Source organism: Polypterus senegalus, chromosome 15 (genome assembly GCF_016835505.1).
Source record: "Polypterus senegalus isolate Bchr_013 chromosome 15, ASM1683550v1, whole genome shotgun sequence".
In the NCBI taxonomy this organism is placed as follows: Eukaryota; Metazoa; Chordata; class Cladistia; order Polypteriformes; family Polypteridae; genus Polypterus; species Polypterus senegalus.
This window is the reverse complement of record NC_053168.1, coordinates 1,496,784-1,517,023: the sequence shown is the minus strand read 5'-3', so window position 1 is coordinate 1,517,023 and position 20,240 is coordinate 1,496,784. Positions and strand designations below refer to the sequence as shown.

The following is a 20,240-nucleotide window of genomic DNA, read 5'->3' as shown; positions in this document are numbered from 1 at the left end:
TTCCCTCAGCACTTTTGATGAAGCCCCTCTGGCAGAGATTCCAACTTGGAGTCTTCTTGGTCTGACATGACAAGCTCTGCACACCTGGATTTGGAGATTTCCGGCCATTCTTCTCCACAGCTCTTATCAAACTCCGTCAGGTTGAACGGAGGCCATCGGTGGACAGCTGAGTCGGGTTCAAGTCCAGGCTCTGGTTGGACCAATCAAGAACATTCCCAGAATTGTCCATAAGCCGCTCCTGTGTTGTCTTTGCTTTCTCCTGTTGTACGGTGAACCATCGGCCCAGTCGGAAGTCCTGGACACTCCAGGAGGCTTTTCATTAAGGGTCTCTCTCTCTCTCTCTCTGTGCTTTGCTTTAATCAGCTTTCCCTCAACCCTCACTGAACTCCCAGTCCCTGATTTTGCCACCACATTACTCACCATTAAGAGTCGGATTGTACGGGTGATGAGCGGTGCTTGGTGTCCTCCAGATCTGACGCTCAGAACACTTCAATTTTGGTTTCATCAGAGCAGTGAGTCCGGATTCTCATAGCCTGACAGTCTTTAGGGAGCCGCTTTGCAAATCCCAAGGTGCTTTCTTGTGTCTTTTATTAAGGTGAGACTTCCATCTGGCCACTCGGCCATAAAGCCCTGATCGGTGGAGTGTTGCAATGACGGCTGTACTTGTGGAATTTTCTCCCATCTTCACAGAGGCTCTGTGGAGCTCATCAAGAGTGACCATCTGCTTTTTGGTCAACTCTCTTACCAAGAAGGCCTTTGTCTTCTAATCACTCAGCCTGGGTGGTTGGACGGCCCTACCAAGAGTCCAGGTTGCCCCAAACGTCTCCCATTTAAGAATTACGGAGGCCACTGTGCTCTTGGCAGCCATCAATATTGCAGACTTGACCCAATCTGCCTCTGACCTGATGGCTCGGTTTTTGCTCAGCTAGCTGTGGGTGGGGCCTTCTGTAGAGAGGTGTGGCCTTTCTAAATCAGGCCATTCAGCTGAACTGACCACAGGTGGACGCCACACATCGCAGTGATGACCCACAGAAGGGATGGCGCACAGCCAGGCTTCAAGGGTCACAGCAAAGGATCGGAATACCCACGTCAATGGGATTTCAATTTTTTAATAATTTACAAAAACACCTAAGATGGTGTTTCCATTTTGTCATTCTGGGGTACTGAGGGTTACTTTCGAACGATTTTAGCAGCAAGTTTGAGCATAACAGAATGTGTAAAAGTGAGGTGGTCCGGACACTTTCTGGGGGTGCCATGTCTGAAGACTTGTGAGGTTTTACTAGTAGAGCAGCACTTCATTTTGAAACACCGGACGACTCCTTCACAGTCGCTGATCCACAACTCTGCACATGCACTCTGACATCACTAAACACCTCAAAGCGGTGAGGTGAGGTGAGCCATGCGGGTCACGTAGAAGTGTCGCCCGCCGTTTACTGCCCGTCAGAGGCTGGCGTTTCCAGTAGGCACATCGGTCAACCCGTTACCTTAGCTACTGGAGTCGGCCACAAGACGCTTTTCCAGGTGAATCCACGTCCTACTCTGCCAAGAATTTTATGTCTTTGTGAATTTGAAAATGTCACTCGCTGGGGTCACCTGGACCAGAGCCAACTGTACAGTCTGAGCTGCAATTTAGGGTCAGGCACGCATGTCTTCTTTTATGACGGTTTGTGAGTAAAATGCACAAAGCGTTAAAGAAAAGACACAAATATACCGTTTATAACACCAAATCTGGCTGGTAAACACAATCACTTACACTTACGCTCTTCATTCTTTCTTGCAAACGTGTATGAAATAAGCAAGCAGACTGTGAGTGCCATGCATAGTGAGCGCCTTTTCATAGCAGAGGAGCTGCCAGCCAATGAAAACCCGCCGCCATTGCCGTGTAACAGCAAATCAAAAACCCACGTTGAGCTTAAAAACCAAAAAAACAAACTAAAGCAGCAGGAAGCGGCTTCACCTTCACAAACACAGCGAGCTTTGGCCACAAGCCGGCTTGGCTGGAGGGGCTGGAAGTTGGATTGCTCGATTTCCTTGCACGCTTTAACTACAGCTGCCTGTTTTATTAATCTAACAAGCATCAAACTGTAGGCGGAGCGGCCATTCATTAGGTACGCCGGCCCTGTGAATTGGAAGGACTGCTTAGTCACTACGAACTCGTGTGCAAATCAGAGGAAGACCATGCAAGACAAGTGAAGATTTAAGTGACTCTGACAGCAGGCCACCAACATCAGCCACGTCACGGTTTCCACACAATGTGGTATCGAGAACATAAAGTCATCCAGGCCTCAGCGTCCCTAGACAGAGCGCTAACGGAGAAGAAGGCCGACACAGCTTGTGCATGACGACTACAATATGAACGCTCACATCACCAAATCCAGCAACTCCAGGAATTCTGGCCTCTCTTTAACTCTTTAACGTCTGTTGCTGTGTGCTGTGGCTGTTGTTGGCGCAAGTGCGGCATCACAGCACGTGGGCACTAATGGTGGTCCCAGTGTGACGTAATATGGTTTGTACCTCTGGTCATCGTAAGTGGTGGTCCTCCCGGGTGAACGCTGCTGTAGGCGCATCAGCAACACAATCAGCAGGGGACCATCAAATGATGCTGGCACCTCACTTTTGTTGTTGATATCCATCTCCAGATCACTTGCATCAAACTCGGAGTCTGACAAGTAACAAAATTACGTATAACGTCCATGGAGTATTTTGCTTTGCACATTCGCTTTGGACCCTCGCCTGAAGTCGATGCCATTTTAGAGGCTGTTTGCTACTCATGCACGTGTAGCTAATCGAGGTTAAATCAGCAAAGCCATGTAACTTCCTTCTAGCAAAGAGAGTCAAACTAAAATGTAAGGGCGAGTTTTGTCGTAGTCTGCAGCTGATTACCGTCCTCTACCCTTCAATTTTGACAAACGTTGATTAACAGCAACACACACAGAACCCCATGAGTCCAGGCACCCAGATTGGCTGTACTGTGAAGATGCCGTGTCACAGGATATCCGAACGTCACATGCCCTCGTCACTGATTGGACCTTTACTGTGCTAATGTCACGGTGCTTACACACAAACATCTCGCTCCAGGAGTACTGTGGCAGGCGGGCAGGGTGGCATAGTGGGCTTTGGACTTCGAACCCCACTGCTGACACTGTGTGACCCTGAGGACGTCACGTCACCTGCCTGTGAGAACCAACTGTATCTCAAATGTTGTAAGTCGCCTTGGAGAAAGTTAAATAATACGTAATAATAATACTGTCCACTCTCTCGTGACAAGCACAGGTTATTTAGCCCCAAAAGTTCCTCCATTCCATCTATTCATCGAGATCAGGGGTCTCAAACGCCGGTCCTGGAGGGCTGCAGGTTTTCCCTTTTCTTAATCAGTGACCTGATTTTGCTGCTAATTCACTTCTTTTGAATTCATTTTCCTTGACGTGCTTTTGAAGACTCGGACCCCTCAGTTGTTTCTTTCTCCCTAAATAATCACGAGATACAAAATGAGCCAAAACAGGACCCTCATACAGTATCTGAAAATAAAAAGGGTGGTCTCGGGAATGCTGATCTGCCAAAACATTTTAACAGAAAAGAGAAAATCAACAATTACAGAAATGTCTGCTATGGCACAACGAGAGCCGCAACAAGCCACGGAATTAAAGAACGAGTTTAATTAACAACGAGACTCGGCGCCTCATTAAGCAGCTGGTTGGAGTCTGAGGCCCTGACTTAGGTGGTCTTCTGTTGGTCACTCACCTCACATTTCATTTCTGTTTAAGGAAAAAAATGTCGTGAGGCACAATGAGACAGGGGGGTGTTGTTTCTTGCGATGGGTCGCCACGGGCACCTTAGGGAAACATCTTTACTCCGCTACAATCCGCGTCTGCCACTCTCCAAGAGGGCCTCACCCCTGGGGGTAACGGTTACCAGCGACTCTCCAAGGGGGGGTTGAAGGATTAAGTCCCCTCCTCCCCAACGACTACTGGTGGCGACTCTCCGAGGGGAAACATGACCCATATGGGAGTGACAATCGGTGGCACGTCTGCGTTTCAAAGACACATAAAAGACAGGCAGCATTGGGTCACAAGAATAAAGAAGTGGGAGAAATCTAAAGTAATAATCAAGCCAAGAACTGAAGGCCTCTCACATCCTGCTCTCCACCACACTATCTGCTAGTCGATTCCACGCGTCTACATGACCTTTCACTGCGTCCCTTAGAAGACGCGGGCGGCTCTTACGTCGATCAGAGGAGGCGGAAGACGACTCCCGGTAGGAATGTGTCGAAAGTTCATCAGAGAAGGGCCTTCTCAACAAGTGACTTTCCGTCTGATGACAGATGGCGTTTCCATCTTTGTTTCTATATCATCTCAAACTTTATTATTGTATCGTGGACACAGACGGCTTTTCGTTTATGTAAGATTGTAACGTTGTCACTTTTTTTTTGTAGTTCATTGATAATAATTTGCAACGCGACTAAAAATCTGAATTACTGATGGATCATCAGCCTCACCAAATGTATTTTTTTAGCTAATAACGCAAGTACCGTTGATAGTTCACTCGACTGCAGATGGCGTATTAGCGGAACCGTAACTTGATCCCGTATTTTGTAACGACGCTGGGAATGACTGCAGGAGGATTAGTATCGTTATTTTAGTTTACTGTTATAAAATCATTCGTAAGGAATCTAATTTGGTGACTTCATAATTTCATAAAAACAAAAAATCAACAGACAGTAAACATACAGCACAAGGAAAATGGTAACCGTCAAATACGCTGAATTCAACGCTGGGTCAGGCGAGGACCCTCGGGGTCAATCATCGGCCAGCTTGTTTGTAAATGTACTGCCATGCAATCGGAGGGTCACCAGGTATAGAAAACATGGTAATGTTTAAGAGTGAGTCCATAGCTGAAGGGGCACACATGGTGCCCACCACTCTTTCTAGCCGCTTTGCCGCCCTGGCAGACAGAGAGTGCTGAAGAGCAAAGTGAAGTTCAAGTGTTACTGTCGTGTGTGCTCAGTATGACGAGATTAATACAGATTTAGTAACAGAGTGACGACAGAACCGCAGACAATGAATAAACCATCAGATGAGAAGATTTCAGAATGCCACGTCATGAAGTGAGTGGTCTTAGAAGTGGAGGGTTAAAGCAGACCCTGAATACACTGAGGGTGGCTCTGAAGGGAGGCCATGTTGGGCGGCGTTAGCCTTTATTAATACTAATTGTGTTTCTAACAAAGCCTGTGTGACGTGTTCTGAGCTCCTGTAATATTCAGAGCCAACTTCACCAGCCGCGGTAGAGCTTGGTGGCCCTGAGCTGAGCAGGTGCCATCCTGGGACGTTATGGATTCCACTGTACACCTATAGTGGACGTTACTGAGCACATATGGAGACGTTTGAGCTTTCCTCAGGCGACTACTGGTCATCAACGATGGCGACTGTAAGAAATGTAAAGCTTCTGATCCTTTCCACTCACCCCACTGATGGAGATGGCAGCGTGCTGTAGCTCCTGTTTCCTCACCTCACGTCCCTTGCTTATGGAGACCTTAATAAGTGACAGTGGCCCCACACTGGGTCTGAAGGCAAAGCTTTCTCACCTCTCCTTTGTTAAGAGTCGCCAAGCCACATACCGAGTTCCTACACGATTTGGACAACGGACCTGAAAACTGGAGACATCCCCTCCTTTGACACTGCAGACGTCTTTAACCGTTTCAGATTTGAGGGATGAACGCTGATGTGTGGACCTTCCATATCAGACTGCTGGAAAGGGTGCCACGCAGAGACCCCGCACTACCACCCCACACAGCTGAGATGGAGCGTAGGCCGTACTTACGTCCAGCGCCCACGTGTCTGTTCTCTTGGCGGTTTATTCATGTTACTCCACGTGACGAGTTTTGTTCACTCACTTCTATGAGCAGGCTCGCCATAATGTGTGCGTCAACGGCAAATCAGCCATCTCACCCTCACATGAAACGCAGTCACCACTGGACAACGAATAAAAAAGATTCATGTCAAGACACAACCCTGTGGGGCGTCCACATTCGAGGTGAGAGGCTCACGGCAGGACAACTAACTCAGTTTTATGCAGCGACCTCTCCGGCCATCAGAACCGAGACCTGCCAAGCATCTGTGGCACGACTCACAAAATCTACTTGTGGTTGAGATCAACGGGCCCATTAAAGTCAAAGGGACTCGGCCCACTTGGGCCGCATTTCGATAAATCCGGTGCGCCGTTGCCCTGATAAATTCTAACTGCGTGTCGGCATGCAAACTAAAAGGCTCTTCTTTTTCCAAATAATGAAACCTCACTTTGTACTTCTCCAAGTGCAAAGGGTCACCTCCGTCGTGGAAATTGTCTCAGCAGGACTTGGACATCAGCACATGACACACACGACACACACACACACACACACAGTCGCAGGCACAAACGTCACTGAATGTCACTGAATGTGACAGAAGAGCCGCTGCTTCTCACCAGGAAATCCTCTTCACAGAATACTTTGCCACATACGTAGTAGAAGGCTCGGCCTCGAAGTCGTCTGCCTGGGAAAGACAAAGAAAACAAATATTAGCCGACCAGCAGCAGGCCGGAAACGCAGCGAGTGAAGAGGCCATTTAATGGCAGCCAAGCCCCAAGCCGCACTCACACCCCGCAGTCTTAGTCGAGTTTTATTTTCTATTTAAACGGCTCACTTAAAAACAACTTGACAAGAAAATCTGCACTTTTCATACTTCAACTTGTGTCATTTTTGATTTGAACGTTCATTGAATTTTGCTTCTGCTCCAAAGAACAGAGTCCGACCTCAAAAAAGATGAGACAAAAGCTTCACATTGTCTTCTGAGAAGACATTTTAATGAGGGAGCAAATCATAAAGAGAGGACACAAAGTGAGCACAAGCCACTGAAATAGAATCGTTCTGCGCACGGCCTCCAGCTGTCCCACCCTGGATAAAAATAAATAGTGCAGCAGTGCCAGAGTCGGGTTTGATTTAAATGGACGCTTCATCATCATGGGATTCCATTCATACAGAGGGGGGACGCGCCTCACGTGGCGGCCACTTGGCAATGAATGCGCTTCAGTGTCCTGACAGACAGCGATAAACACGCCGATGTGGGGACTTCGGGCCTGGCTGGCGTGTGACCTGCTGGCTAGTGAGGTCACCGGTTCAAATTCCAGCCCTGGCTTGCTGCATGTGACCGACGTGCCCTTTTGGTGCTCACGTTGTATGTGTGTGTGTCACCCGGCAATGGCGACTCTTTGAACTTAAAGTTACACAAAGAAAACCTGACTGTTTGTGTTGTCTCCAGAGATACCGGCCAGGCCTCTGTGGGAAAACCTGTGCTGACCAAAAGGACCCGTCCCTCCTTCCTTTCTTTCTCTTTCATCTATCTATCCATCTTTTTATCGTTCTTTAGATCCTTATGTTTGGAAAAATAAAGCGCAAGCCAGACATATACAGAATGAATTCCATCCATCCATCCATTATCCAACCTGCTATATCCTAATCACAGGGGCACGGGGGTCTGCTGAAGCCAATCCCAGCCAACACAGGGCGCAAGGCAGGAAACAAACCCCGGGCAGGCCGCCAGCCCACCGCAGCAGAACTAATTGTGGGAGATGAAATTTAATGTCAGTAAATGTTAAAGTGTGACACAGAGGAAGTAAAAATGTGAGGTTTGAATACACAATGGGGGTCTGAAAATCAAGAGTCCACCTTATGAGAAGGATTTAGGAGTCGTGGTGGACTTTAAGCTATCGACTGTCAGACAGTGTTGAGAAGTCATTAAGAACTGACTGTCAGGTTATATAGCGCCTTGATGTGTGGAGTACAAGTCACAGGAGGGTCTGCTCAGCCTTTATAACACGATGGTGAGGCCTCAGCTGGAGTCCTGAGTGCAGTTTTGGACCCACCAGACAGAGCAGCACAAGAGAAGGTCCAGAGAAGAGCGACCAGGCTGATTACGGGGGGCTACAGGGGACGAGTTAGGAGTGAAGATTAAAAGAGCTGAGCCTTTACAGGAGATGAAGAGGAGACCTGATGATGAAGACAATCAGTCCAGTGGATCGAGACAGTGACTTTAAAATGACTTCATCAGGAACACGGGGACACAGCTGGAAACTTGTGATGGGGAAATTTCACACAATCATTAGGAGGTTTTTCTTTACACAAAGAACGACAGACACTTGGAATAAGCGACCAAGTAGTGTGGTGGACAGTAAGACTTGAGGGACTTGAGGTGATTTTAGATGAAAGAAGTGGAGAGGCTGAATGGCCTCCTCTCGTCTCGAGTCTTCTAATTCACTGCACCTCTAAAAAACAACGAATGTCCAGCAACACCCACCCCTTATCTGCACCAGTGCTGGAAACTACCAAAAAATAACCAACATTTTAAAGTAAACGTCCCTCCGGCCGGTCCCCCCCGGTCAGCATGCAGTAATGCAGTTGTGGAAAACCAGTTCAGCTGCCTAAAGAAACCTACACACTTTGACACGAGTGGACTTGACGTGATCGACGCCTCACAGCTTTCAGGAGGGCAGCAGTGCACCGTGTGGAGCAGGACGGGGGCTTTCGACTTGTCCGCTAGTTACTTTAGAATTGTCTTGGTGTTAGTCCTGAAGTCTCAAAGCTGGTCTCAAAGTGAAACATTTAGTCCAAATTCAACACTAATCTGTACAAAAAATAAAAACTAAAAAAGGACCGGCTTCATGCATCACTGCGCACAACTAAAGGAGACAGCACAGGAGACTCTGACTGACGCCCCGATTTCAGTGATATAATGAGGCGGGAGGTTCACATGCCATCTGAGGCACAATGGGCCAACGCAGCGCCTCACTTTCACTTCAGACGTACGAGATTGTGGGAGTAAGCGCACAGAAATTCATTTGGCTTTCTGGTCGGATTGGGGAGCCTGCACTGCTACCTCGCCACACGACGACACGGCTCAGGACCCTGGTTGGCACAGGCAGACATGCGGTCCAGTCCCACCCATCTGTCTGCCACAGTCAGGTGTTATGGGGGTGGTCCAGCCCCTCAGGTCCACGATAGTGAGGGTCCTTTGAGCGGATCACCCTCAGGTAATCGCATCACAACTGACGCTCCCTCACAATGCAGGTCATGTGCCTCATTCGGGACTCTTGAAGGTTTGCATCTCACGCAGGACACAAGATGTTAGCAATAAGGAGGCAGTAAACGGACATGGAGACTAATTTATGGACCATCCTGTGAACAAACTGACGCTCAGGAGGACAGCGGGCCTTGATCAGACGGACCCCTCATGCACGTTAATGCTGATCACGGCCCCCCCGAGTGATTTATGTACACATCCCACTGTACTTTGAGAAGCTGACTTACAGGACTCTATACAATTGTGTGTGAGAATATAATTTACAAACAGGGTGGCACTGCCACCTCGCAGTACGGAGCCCTGGGTTTGTGTCCGAGGTCCTCCTGGTGTGGAGTCTGCATGTTCTCCTTGGGTCGCTGTGGGTTTCCTCCCACAGTGCAAAGACATGCAGGTTGGGTGAAGTGGTGGTCCTAACTGGTGCCCAGTCCACAGTTTGTTCCTGCCTTACGCCCTACGCTAGCTGGGATGGGCTCCAGCAGACCCCCGTGCCCCTGTGCAGGACTAAGCGGGTTAGAAGATGACCGACTGGCATACAGTACCCATATGAAACAGAACCTTTTCACATGTATAAGAAGTTAAACTACTTTTATTTTTCAGAGTTTTTGTTTTAAGGCCTTACTCACGTCAAAGGCAGCAGCACCACCAAAGGCTCTCCCTCCAGTCCTTAATAACAAGTCTGACGCCATTTAAACTTGACGTGAATTCTGGGATCACCGTTTACAAGGCTCTCACACAGAAGTTTAACTAAACCCCACGTGTTAACACAAATAAGGCCAATATCTGAGGATTGATCCGTTTCCAGGGATTTCACCAGGATGTTGTTGTCCACGGACACCATGAGGCCTTCTCTCCTGGTCTCTCTGGCTTTTCTCTCTCATGACCGTCTCACATCGGCCCCACAGGAGTGTCGGCGTTCGGCTGCATTATTCGGAGCCGATTCCTGCTTTGCACCCAGGGCCGCTGTGGCAGGCTGCGGCCTCCTGCCATGCTGAACCGAATAAAGCCAATTTTAGAGCGTTGCTGTAGTCCGTTCTGAAATGCTTCAGTGAACCCGAGGATCCTCTGTATTTACGACGGAGTTACACAGTGGGAGGAAGGCCTGCCATCCAACCTGCTGGCGACGTCTCTCTTGATTAAGTTGGTCTGAGCAGAAGCAGCAGCAGTTTATGCAGCACTTTATGCAGCGCATTGCAAACTGAACCGCAATCTCAGGCGACACCTTCACAGGAATCTGTCAGGCTGCCAATCCACCCGAAACAAAAGGACAAAACAGAATTTAACAGGCCGGGGACACAAAGCCGCCTCAGTGCACTCAGCGTGCAGACATCTCCAGAGACCCCCCACGTGCTTTCTGGGTTAACTTCTGCACACTACGGCCAAATCGGTCATGTCTTCTGAATGCGTCCACTCATCCCCGGATTTGCTAACTGGTGTGGACTGAACACACACACACACACACACACACACGGAGCACAACAGGACACGAGTGCTCACATGCTGACCTTTCACCTCCTAAACGTGCCCTTTATTTAACAAGCCCATGGGGTGAGATCGAGCGCCACTCGCACATTTCTGGAGCTTATTTAACACGCAGATGTTACAAGAATCACAGCACGGGCCTACAGGCTAACACACACTTCAGTGGGGGCAAATGAGAAAAACGTGATCCGTCCCGGCTCGGCAATGCCGTGCAGTTCTAAGGGGCTCACGGCACATTCTAGCAGTTACACTTGACCGTTTCTATAAGACGTTTCATAGGAAGGACACGATTTGCTCATTCACACTGACGGGCCCTGACGTATGAAATGCGCCCACACGCAGTGCTGCTCGTCTACAGAACACTTGGGGCAGCAACAGCTTCCTGCCCAGATCTATGGTGTCCAGCCATCCCATCGTCTTTGTGCTTCCAGAGCAGAGGGCCTGACACGATTTCAAAAAGCCATCGCGACGTAACGTGGACGGGGACTGCGGCAGCGCTTGCACATTTGAGCACCAGAGCTACAAAATAACAGCCTCAAAATGTCTGACAAACCGGCAATCCTTCACTCTCTATGGTGAGGCAAAACCTCGAAAGAAAAAAAAATAAACCACAATTCATTCTCTCTGAAAGAAAAGACGCTCAGTGCATCGGCCACTCCGCGTCATCCCTGGCACCACTGAGGGCCGACTCACCTTTTGGGGTTGCTTAATATCAGCAAGAATCAAATGGACTCCGGGCAGATGTTAAGAATGAGCTGCACTGGCGCGCACAAGACAGAGAAATGCGACTAATGGGCATTAAGTGAGCAGGGCCGCCGCCATCCTGGGGAGGAATAAAAGGCAAGATGGCTTCGAGTGGCGGATCTGCTGAAAAGCACAACTGAAGCACATCTGAAAAACAGTCGACAAGTGCTTTGACCTTGTGGTGGGCCGTTTGGGGGGGCACCGTTCGTGACATTTTGTTTTTTGCTCATACAGAATAAATGCAAAACCGTATTAAACATTACACATTTCCGCTAATGTGCACGGATTGTTTCTGACTGATCACAGAGTGAAATTGCAGCGAGAATTTGGCTAACACTCCGAACCGTTTCACACACAGGTGACTAATGGCCGACTCCTTGTTACTCGTACAGTATGTGATTGTCTTTGTAAACGCCATTTTCCTCGTTCAATAAGATTCATGACTATTTTACTAGATGACAATGCCTAATCTATGGGAGGGTCCTATAACCCCCATAAGTAGAATTGTATTGGTATATTCCTGCCATTTCTAGATAGATAGATAGATAGATAGATAGATAGATAGATAGATAGATAGATAGATAGATAGATAGATATGAAAGGCACTATATAATAGATAGATAGATAGATAGATAGATAGATAGATAGATAGATAGATAGATAGATAAGCACTATATAATAGATAGATAGATAGATAGATAGATAGATAGATAGATAGATAGATAGATAGATAGATATGAAAGGCACTATATAATAGATAGATAGATAGATAGATAGATAGATAGATAGATAGATAGATAGATAGATAGATATGAAAGGCACTATACAATAGATAGATAGATAGATATGAAAGGCACTATATAATAGATAGATAGATAGATAGATAGATAGATAGATAGATAGATAGATAGATAGATAGATAGATAGATAGATAGATAAGCACTATATAATAGATAGATAGATAGATAGATAGATAGATAGATAGATAGATAGATAGATAAGCACTATATAATAGATAGATAGATAGATAGATAGATAGATAGATATGAAAGGCACTATATAATAGATAGATAGATAGATAGATAGATAGATAGATATGAAAGGCACTATATAATAGATAGATAGATAGATATGAAAGGCACTATATAATAGATAGATAGATAGATAGATAGATAGATAGATAGATAGATAGATAGATACTTTATTAATAACAACTTTGAGTAAAGTGACCAGCCTTGCCATGTGTAAGGTGTGGAAGGCTAAGGTTTTAAACCGTGCCAACCGGCCTACGGGCCTTGAGAGGGTGAAGTAACTCGTTAAACAGCACTTATTTAAATCCTTAAGGTGTACAGAAGAAGAAATTAAGAACCTTTAAGTATGGAAAGAAGAAGTAAAGAACTTTTAAGTACAGAAGTAACTAAAGTTTCTCAAGAAAAGCTAAGTTTATAGAAGATACATTTTTCCCTTTTTTTGCCTTTTATTCTACGTGTGTATCTCTTTTTTCTTTTATTCTTCTGCGGATTATTTGCTTTTAACTTTCACAAAATATTTTAAAAACAAACTTTTGGGCTTTGAGATTTCTTTCGGCGCGCGTTTACCTGTGCTTGACAACACCTTATGCCTCGGCAGCTACAGTCTTCTTATTAGGGCCCGAGCGACTACTTGCGTTAATGGAGCTCAATAACCTGATCAGCAATCGGCAGAAGTGACGCTGCTCTGCCACTTATTAGCCACTAATATCGGTTTGCAGGAATCACAGACTCGGCATCAGCAGCAAAAATCCCTGAATGGTCGGGCACAACGTCTCACTCACTGGGGTGAAAATAATATAAAGTTTCTGCTGTGTGACTGTTTTGGTGAAACCAATCAAACACACCAGCAACTGGTAAAGCACGCAGCCGCTCACTCACCCTGCCGCTCGTCTACTCGTTGGCGTGTTTTACCCACGACAAGTCACAACGCGTGGAACACACAAAAAACTGCAGAACTGTCACCACTACCTCCGTCACTGGCACACCCCAAGTGTCCAGGGGTGTGCCAGGATGAACACGGCCTGACATGGCTGTTCTTCTACAGTAATCAGTCGGGCTTCAAGAGGGGCCATTAGACCAAGACCTACACACGCTAAACAAGCGCCAGTCATTGCTATTCACGTCACTTACAGCAACTGGATAAAAGGGACAACTCGGAATTTGCTCGGTGTGAGGGATCATTAATTGATTAAAAATTGTCACACAGCTGTTTCCAATACCGGCCTTACGATTGATCTATAAGTATAGTTAGTCAATTTTGTAATCTGAGCAAAACCAAATATTAGCTAAAAGAAAATGATTCTTTGTCACACACGGGCACTTAGGAGGCGGCCAACAAGTCCTGAGGTGAGGGAATCATCACAAAATGAAGGGTTGATTCTGAACATCAATGCCTCTCACCTTCTTTCACCAGACATGAAGAAGAAAAACGATGAACTAACTCACTCACCTCCAACACTTTGGGGTCCTCAAAATGGCGTTCTGAAAAAAACATCACTTCCACTTCCGTCATATCAAACAAGTAAATCCTGCCGACTATGCCAATGTAATACAAAAAGAATTGATTCGACAAAGTCAAAAAGAGTTGGGGAACTGCCCCGTAGGATGTCCAGAGGACCAGCGAACAAAATGATTGAGATGTGATCAAAAAACAAGAAGCTTTTGACAAAATACAGCAGTAAGGATGTGGTTTTAATAAAAAAAATGGCGACTGGAAGGAAGTATGGCAGGAAATGACGTCATAACTGGAAGACGGAAGTGACGTCATCAAGAGGGGGCCGGAGTCGGAAGTTTTTTTTTTAGAACGCCAGTTTGATGACCCTGAACTGCTGGAGGTGAGCGAGTTAGTTCATCATTTTTCTTCTTCATGTCTGGTGAACAAAGGTGAGAGGCATTGATGCTCAGAATCAACCCTTCATCTCACGATGATTCCCTCACCTCAGGACTTGTTGGCCGCCTCCTAAGTGCCCGTGTGTGACAAAGAATCATTTTCTTTTAGCTAATATTTGGTTTTTGTTTAGATTACAAAATTGACTAACTGTACTTCTAGATCAATCTTAAGGCCGGTATTGGAAAAAACAAATCACATCAAAAGTGCCTTAAATTAAGGGCTGCCCACCCCACATTTAAATAAAACTGAATTTTAAAAATGAAAACGGCTCTCCTATCGCTGTGTGTGATCCTAAGGCAGTTTGTCATTCATGGGGGTCCATTTCCTCAACATTACTTGTAATAAATAAAAAGCAAACACACACACGAGCTCCTCCGAGTTCGGCTTCTCGCCTATGAAGGACGTGAGATGAGAGGACGAGACGCGGGCGGCCTTCTCTCTAGCGCGCCCCCCACTCCCCTGCGGAGACCCAGCTCATTGTCCCAGCTCGCTCGCTCGCTCCATCCATCCACGGCTTCCTATTCTCATGTAAATTCAGGGGCCATGGGGGCTGCAGGGTCTCAATGTTCACTTGTTTGGCCCAAGGCAGGAAACTCCCATTGTATTTGGGCAGTGGAATAAATGAGCGCATCTTTTTATAGCAAAAAAAAATTTGTGGAGCTTCTAAATCACAAACCGACTGGCGATACTGGGGTGCTGCACACCCGTAGTACACAAGTGGACTCAAATGTCAAATACCGTAGGGCGGGTGACTGACACACACACACACACCGGCCGTCAGAGATGAAACTTTAGGGCAAATTCAGAGCCACACAGCAGCAGAAACGTAAAAGACAGATAAAGACTCGCAGGACAAATGGCATAAGCCACTCAGTCACTAAGTACAGAAATGACAAGACACACGTACAGCACATGGCACAGAAAGTTCAAAATGAACTTGATGAGGGCATCGGGTGGAAGCATTGAACTTCCTGATAGCAGCGGGCAGAAAAGACCCCCAGAGGTGCCAGCGTGGTGGAATGGGCCCGTGGCTGTCTGTGCTCCGAGAGACAGCGCCTCCTGGAGGGGATTTCTCATGATGGCATTCAATTGTGCTACCATCATCTTTTCCACCACAGCTTCCAGTGTGTGAAGAGTTGGCCCAGTGATGGAGGAGGCTTTCCTAGGAAGTTTGGGCTTCTTTTGGGAAGACTTCAGCACACTGGCCACTATGGACTGGCAGAGACCTGAGTCTCCATAGGAAGTCCAGCATCACAGCGTTGTCACACCAGTCCAGTTTACTGGCACTTCCACAGCCTCAGAGGCTCCCTGGCATACCAGATGTCCACCACCGGCTCCTTCTTTTCGTCTCGCTGATGTCGAGTCTGCACTCATGTCATTTGCTGAAACTTGGCACACTCACACCACGCCACACCGCGACTAATAATCAATTTGAGCTCCAGAGGCAGCTTATCTCAAGATACACAACAGATTAAAAAAATGACCTGGAGATCCCGAAAGGAGAAGGCAAATCCCCAAGGTGAGCATTCGCTTTGACGAGGACTGCGAGAACAGAACTTTGACGGTATAACAATGGGCGTGCCACCACCTAGCAGCTGAGATTTGAGGCTCTCGGGTCAACGGCAACCACCACGTGACACAAGTGAGTCTACGTGAGTCAGTCGGATCGAAGACAAACACAGAAAAAGAAAGTGAAGGCACGTCTGGGGTGGCTCATCGGTTTAGACAAAACGTCAGAGAAATGATGCCGAAACTCTGAGGAGGTTTGATGTTTGTGAAAGATGGATGCGCTAAACACAAACTCTTAATAATGGGCACAGCAGTGGCAACAGTTCAACCAGTTACTCCTCCAGCATGGCTTTAACTGTAGGAATAAAATGCAGTATTTTAATTTCTGGTACTTCTAGTGACCAAGTGTAACTTTTAACGAGAGCTACGGAGATGAGTTTCCAGATGTACTGACTTGGACTACGACTAGGGCTCCGACTCAGCGTCAGGTCAGATTGGGCAGCCTGCACTGGTACATCGCGTTGCTGCACCCACCACATGACGACACAGCTCAGGATCCTAGTTGGCAACCCCTAGGCAGACACGCAGTCCAGTCTCACCCATCTATCTGCCGTAGCCAGGTGTCATGTGGGCGTCCCCTTCCCTTGGCCTGGTCCAGCCACTCAGATCCTCAACAACGAGCCGAATCACCTCGAGTAATCGCGCCACATGGCCGTAGTGCTGTAAGTGAGCCTCCCTCACAATGCAGGTCATGTGCCTCATTCGAGACTCCGTGAGCAACACAAAGTCAAACCAGCGGGACCCAAGGATTCTCCGAAGAGACACACATGAAGGAGTCGAGTCTTCATCTCAGGTCACTGGATAGCGGCCATGTCTCGCAGACGACTCTAAAGACTTGGACCTTCGTCCTTTTGCGTAGATATCAGGAGCCTCTTTATGACCTCATGACCCCCATGCTCTCCCAATCCTTCATAGGAAGAGTGACCAGAGTCACGTGATTGTGACTGCCGATGTAAGTAAACCTCTCGATGACGAGGACAACACTCTCTCCGCAGACAGACCCACTGCTGATGGCCGTGCCCAAGAGGTCATTAAAGGCCTGCCTGTTGGTTTTTATCAGGACCCTCGCCAGCCCAGACACTTAGACCCCTCGCTCGGTCTTTTGAGACCCTCCACTGACTCTGCGTACTCAGTGTACATTGTAATATAATGGGTTGGTTCACATTTCTAACTCTACTGACACTAATTCAATTAAACTACTTTGCTTCTCGACTTTTGGTTTAATTTTGTGACCTATAACTTAATAAATGACACACAGAAAAGCCTCCACGGCATCACCACAGCCTTTAAACTCAAACTTGATCACGTCAGGATGCTTCCCACTCGGAGGGACGAAGCGGCTCATAGCTGTCAGTCATCTCTGTAAATATGGGAGTCAAAGTGTGGAGTCCGAGTGGCCGGTTTGGTGTGCCGACCGCACAGCCCTGCTTTGAACTTTCTAGATGTCTGCACATCACAGGAGGACGATGACAGACGCTGCTGGGCATACTTTACTGGATGCCTTTGGCTGTTTGGCAAGGGGCACTGTGCTGCACGGCCCACCTTTTTGGGCAAACCAGGCATAGTGCTGACCCCTTTAGCTATTACACAGGGCCCTGAAAAAGGCCCACACATTTGTTCAAATACATTTTCAGGTGGTCTCCTCACCACAGGAACTTCCTGTACGGCCTCACTGTCCCCCTTTTGTGTGATGCTTTCCCAGCGGACAACACAACTGTAGCTTTTATCCAAAAGATGTGACAGCAGTGCAGCACGATCAGGAAAACTGTGGGCCAGTGGTCACCACCAGGGGGTGTCTGGACAGTGCAGTGCAGAAGAAGAGAGTGCAGGCAGGGTGGAGTGGGTGGAGAAGAGGAGTGTCAGGAGTGATTGGTGACAGATGGGTATCAGCAAGAGTGACAGGGAAGGTCTACAGGACGGCAGTGAGACCAGCTGTGTTATATGGGCTGGAGACGGTGGCACAGGAGACAGAGTTGGAGATGGCAGAGTTAAAGATGCTAAGATGTGCATTGAGTGTGACGAGGATGGGCAGGATTAGAAATGAGGACATCAGAGAGTCACCTCAGGTGGGACGATTGGGAGACAAAGTCAGAGAGGCGAGATGGCGTTGGTTTGGAGAGATGCTGGGTATATTGGGAGAAGGATGCTAAGGATAGAGCTGCCAGGGAAGAGGAGAAGAGGAAGACCTAAGAGAAGGTTTGTGGATGTGATGAGAGGGGACATGCAGGTGACGGGGGTGACAGAGCGAGATGACGAGGACAGAAAGAGATGGAAGAAGATGATCCGCTGTGGTGACCCCTAACGGGAGCAGCCAAAAGAACAAGAAGACGACGACTTGTTTTCAATCCTATTTTTTGTAAAAATTGATCTGTTTGTATGGAATGATTACAATCAAATTAATACAAAAAAAAAAAAAAAAAAAAAGAAGAAGAAGAAGAAGATCAGAGGTAAAAGCGGCCTCAGCCCGTTACATCCTCTGGGCAATCCACGAATGTGCAAATCCGACTGAGAACAGATTGAGACCTTACAGAATGGAGGACATAAAAAGTGGAAAATGTAAACTGGACAATCCAGAGACAGAGAGACACCATACCCCACAAATCAAATCTGCAGCTCAACGTGCCGGGCAAGTCAGCTCTTCTGATTGAGAAACGGCCTGTCGTCCCACAAAGCCACCTGCTTGACGCCTCAAAACAGGAAGCTGCACTCCACCCAGAAGTTAACCTCAAATTCTAAAGATAGCTTCAAGAGCGCTTTATGTGAGATGCAGGCCATGAACTTCCCACCCATGACAGAAACAAAGAATTGCTTGTCTCTCTCTCTCTCTCTCTCGTCTCATTTCCTTCGATTTCGCTCTTCCTCACGCCTTCCTAACAGTGAAACTTGCAGCACGGCGAGCGACGGCGGAGATGATTATTACCTTCAACTAAAACAACGAACACCGAGAGCTGCAGTAAACACGCAAACCTCCCATGGGGATTTGTCTGCCTTCACCAATTTTTAATTGCAGTCTTACTTAAATTATTATTTTGACAGTTTCAGAATTTTCTGTTTTGGTCTGCAGCCTGCAAAAATAGCGACCTAACAATTTGATTTAATTAGCACGTTAAATACAAGAGCATCACGAGAATAATTCCGGAATTAAAAAAGGTCAAAAACACTTTGATGATTTGTTGCGATAGAGAAAAGGATTTAAATCATGGATGTGATGCGACTTTATTATTAGTACCGTCTGGTGTTAAAGTCGAGGCCGTGTAGGACCACCAGCCAAACAGTAGCCTGGCACTTCACTGTCAGGGAGAAAAAAAGACAAATCTGACAGCTCACCTCCGACCGGTCCACGTTACGGAGAGTAAGCAGATAAAGCAGTGGATGGCACGCTGAAAGTCTCTGCCTGGTCAAACAAAATTGATCAGAAACAGAAAGACAAGTGACATTGGGGGGACATGAGCAGCTCGTTCAGGTGGTCGTCGATTTCAGGCCTGGTCACATCACGCAGCTCTCCCAGCGACTTTCAGTCGTAGACTCCATTTACAGAATGAGTTGGCAGTAGTGACGATGCTCCCTCGAGACTCCCAAGTCGTCTTGTCTGACATGCCCAGCTATTCAGTCCAACTAGTCCGAGACTCGTATTGATGAAGAAAGGCTGCGGCTGAACTCGGCACACATAGCAGCATCTGTCCAGCGCCATTCCCACTTCTGGACCCTGCATGCTACTCATTGTAAACTGTCAAGCACACGTCCTGGACATGGGGGTCCACACCTTCATGATACATAAAGCTACTTCCACACCGTAAAGATATGCTGCTCTTTTCAGCAGTCCCTCTTTAACTGACTGTAGTGCTCATCCTCCCTTTTTCTAATTCACTTGGCTCAACTAAATTGTGTTGTATGGACGCAAAACGACAATAAAGCTTGTGCTCTTAGCGCCATCAGGCAGCACGTCATTGGCCGTCAGGAAAAGCGGGAGACTCACGATACTCTGGGAAGGTCAAACTGTGCTGGACGGTCCTCACCGAGCCGTGTGATTTGACATGACCTGTGTAATCCCACAAGACCTGGCGACGTGATCGGCAATCCCCTCTGACCAGAAATCGTGTAACGTGAAATGAAAGGACAGCACTTTACAGCAAGGCTCCTAACCGGTCGACATGCGTGAGCGAGTGCCCAGAGGAGAGCCGCCCATTACATAAAAGGACCATCGTCGGCCAGTGGACTGTAAAAGCTGCGCGTTAAAGACGTGAGGCCGAGTGTTCTGTGATGTGCAGTCTCACTTACGCCTCCTAACTCTAGCGATTTACTAGCCTGCGTGTGGACGGCAAGGTTCAAATTAGAAACACAAACCCTGCCATCAGCTTTTGCCATTTTGATAACCAAATCCTAACAAGATTGCATTGTTTCTTCCACATGAGTTTA

The 20,240-nt window shown here is 47.3% G+C and overlaps 1 protein-coding gene across 1 annotated transcript in view; it reads right to left on the bottom strand.

The window, feature by feature from the left end:
- Positions 1-20,240, bottom strand: part of LOC120516079 (Wilms tumor protein 1-interacting protein) — an 87,095-nt gene that overhangs the window by 13,932 nt on the left and 52,923 nt on the right. Inside the window, exon 3 of the mRNA XM_039737536.1 lies at positions 6,460-6,527. Within this exon, the coding sequence (XP_039593470.1) occupies positions 6,460-6,527 (68 nt within the window). The remainder of the gene's footprint in view (positions 1-6,459; positions 6,528-20,240) is intronic.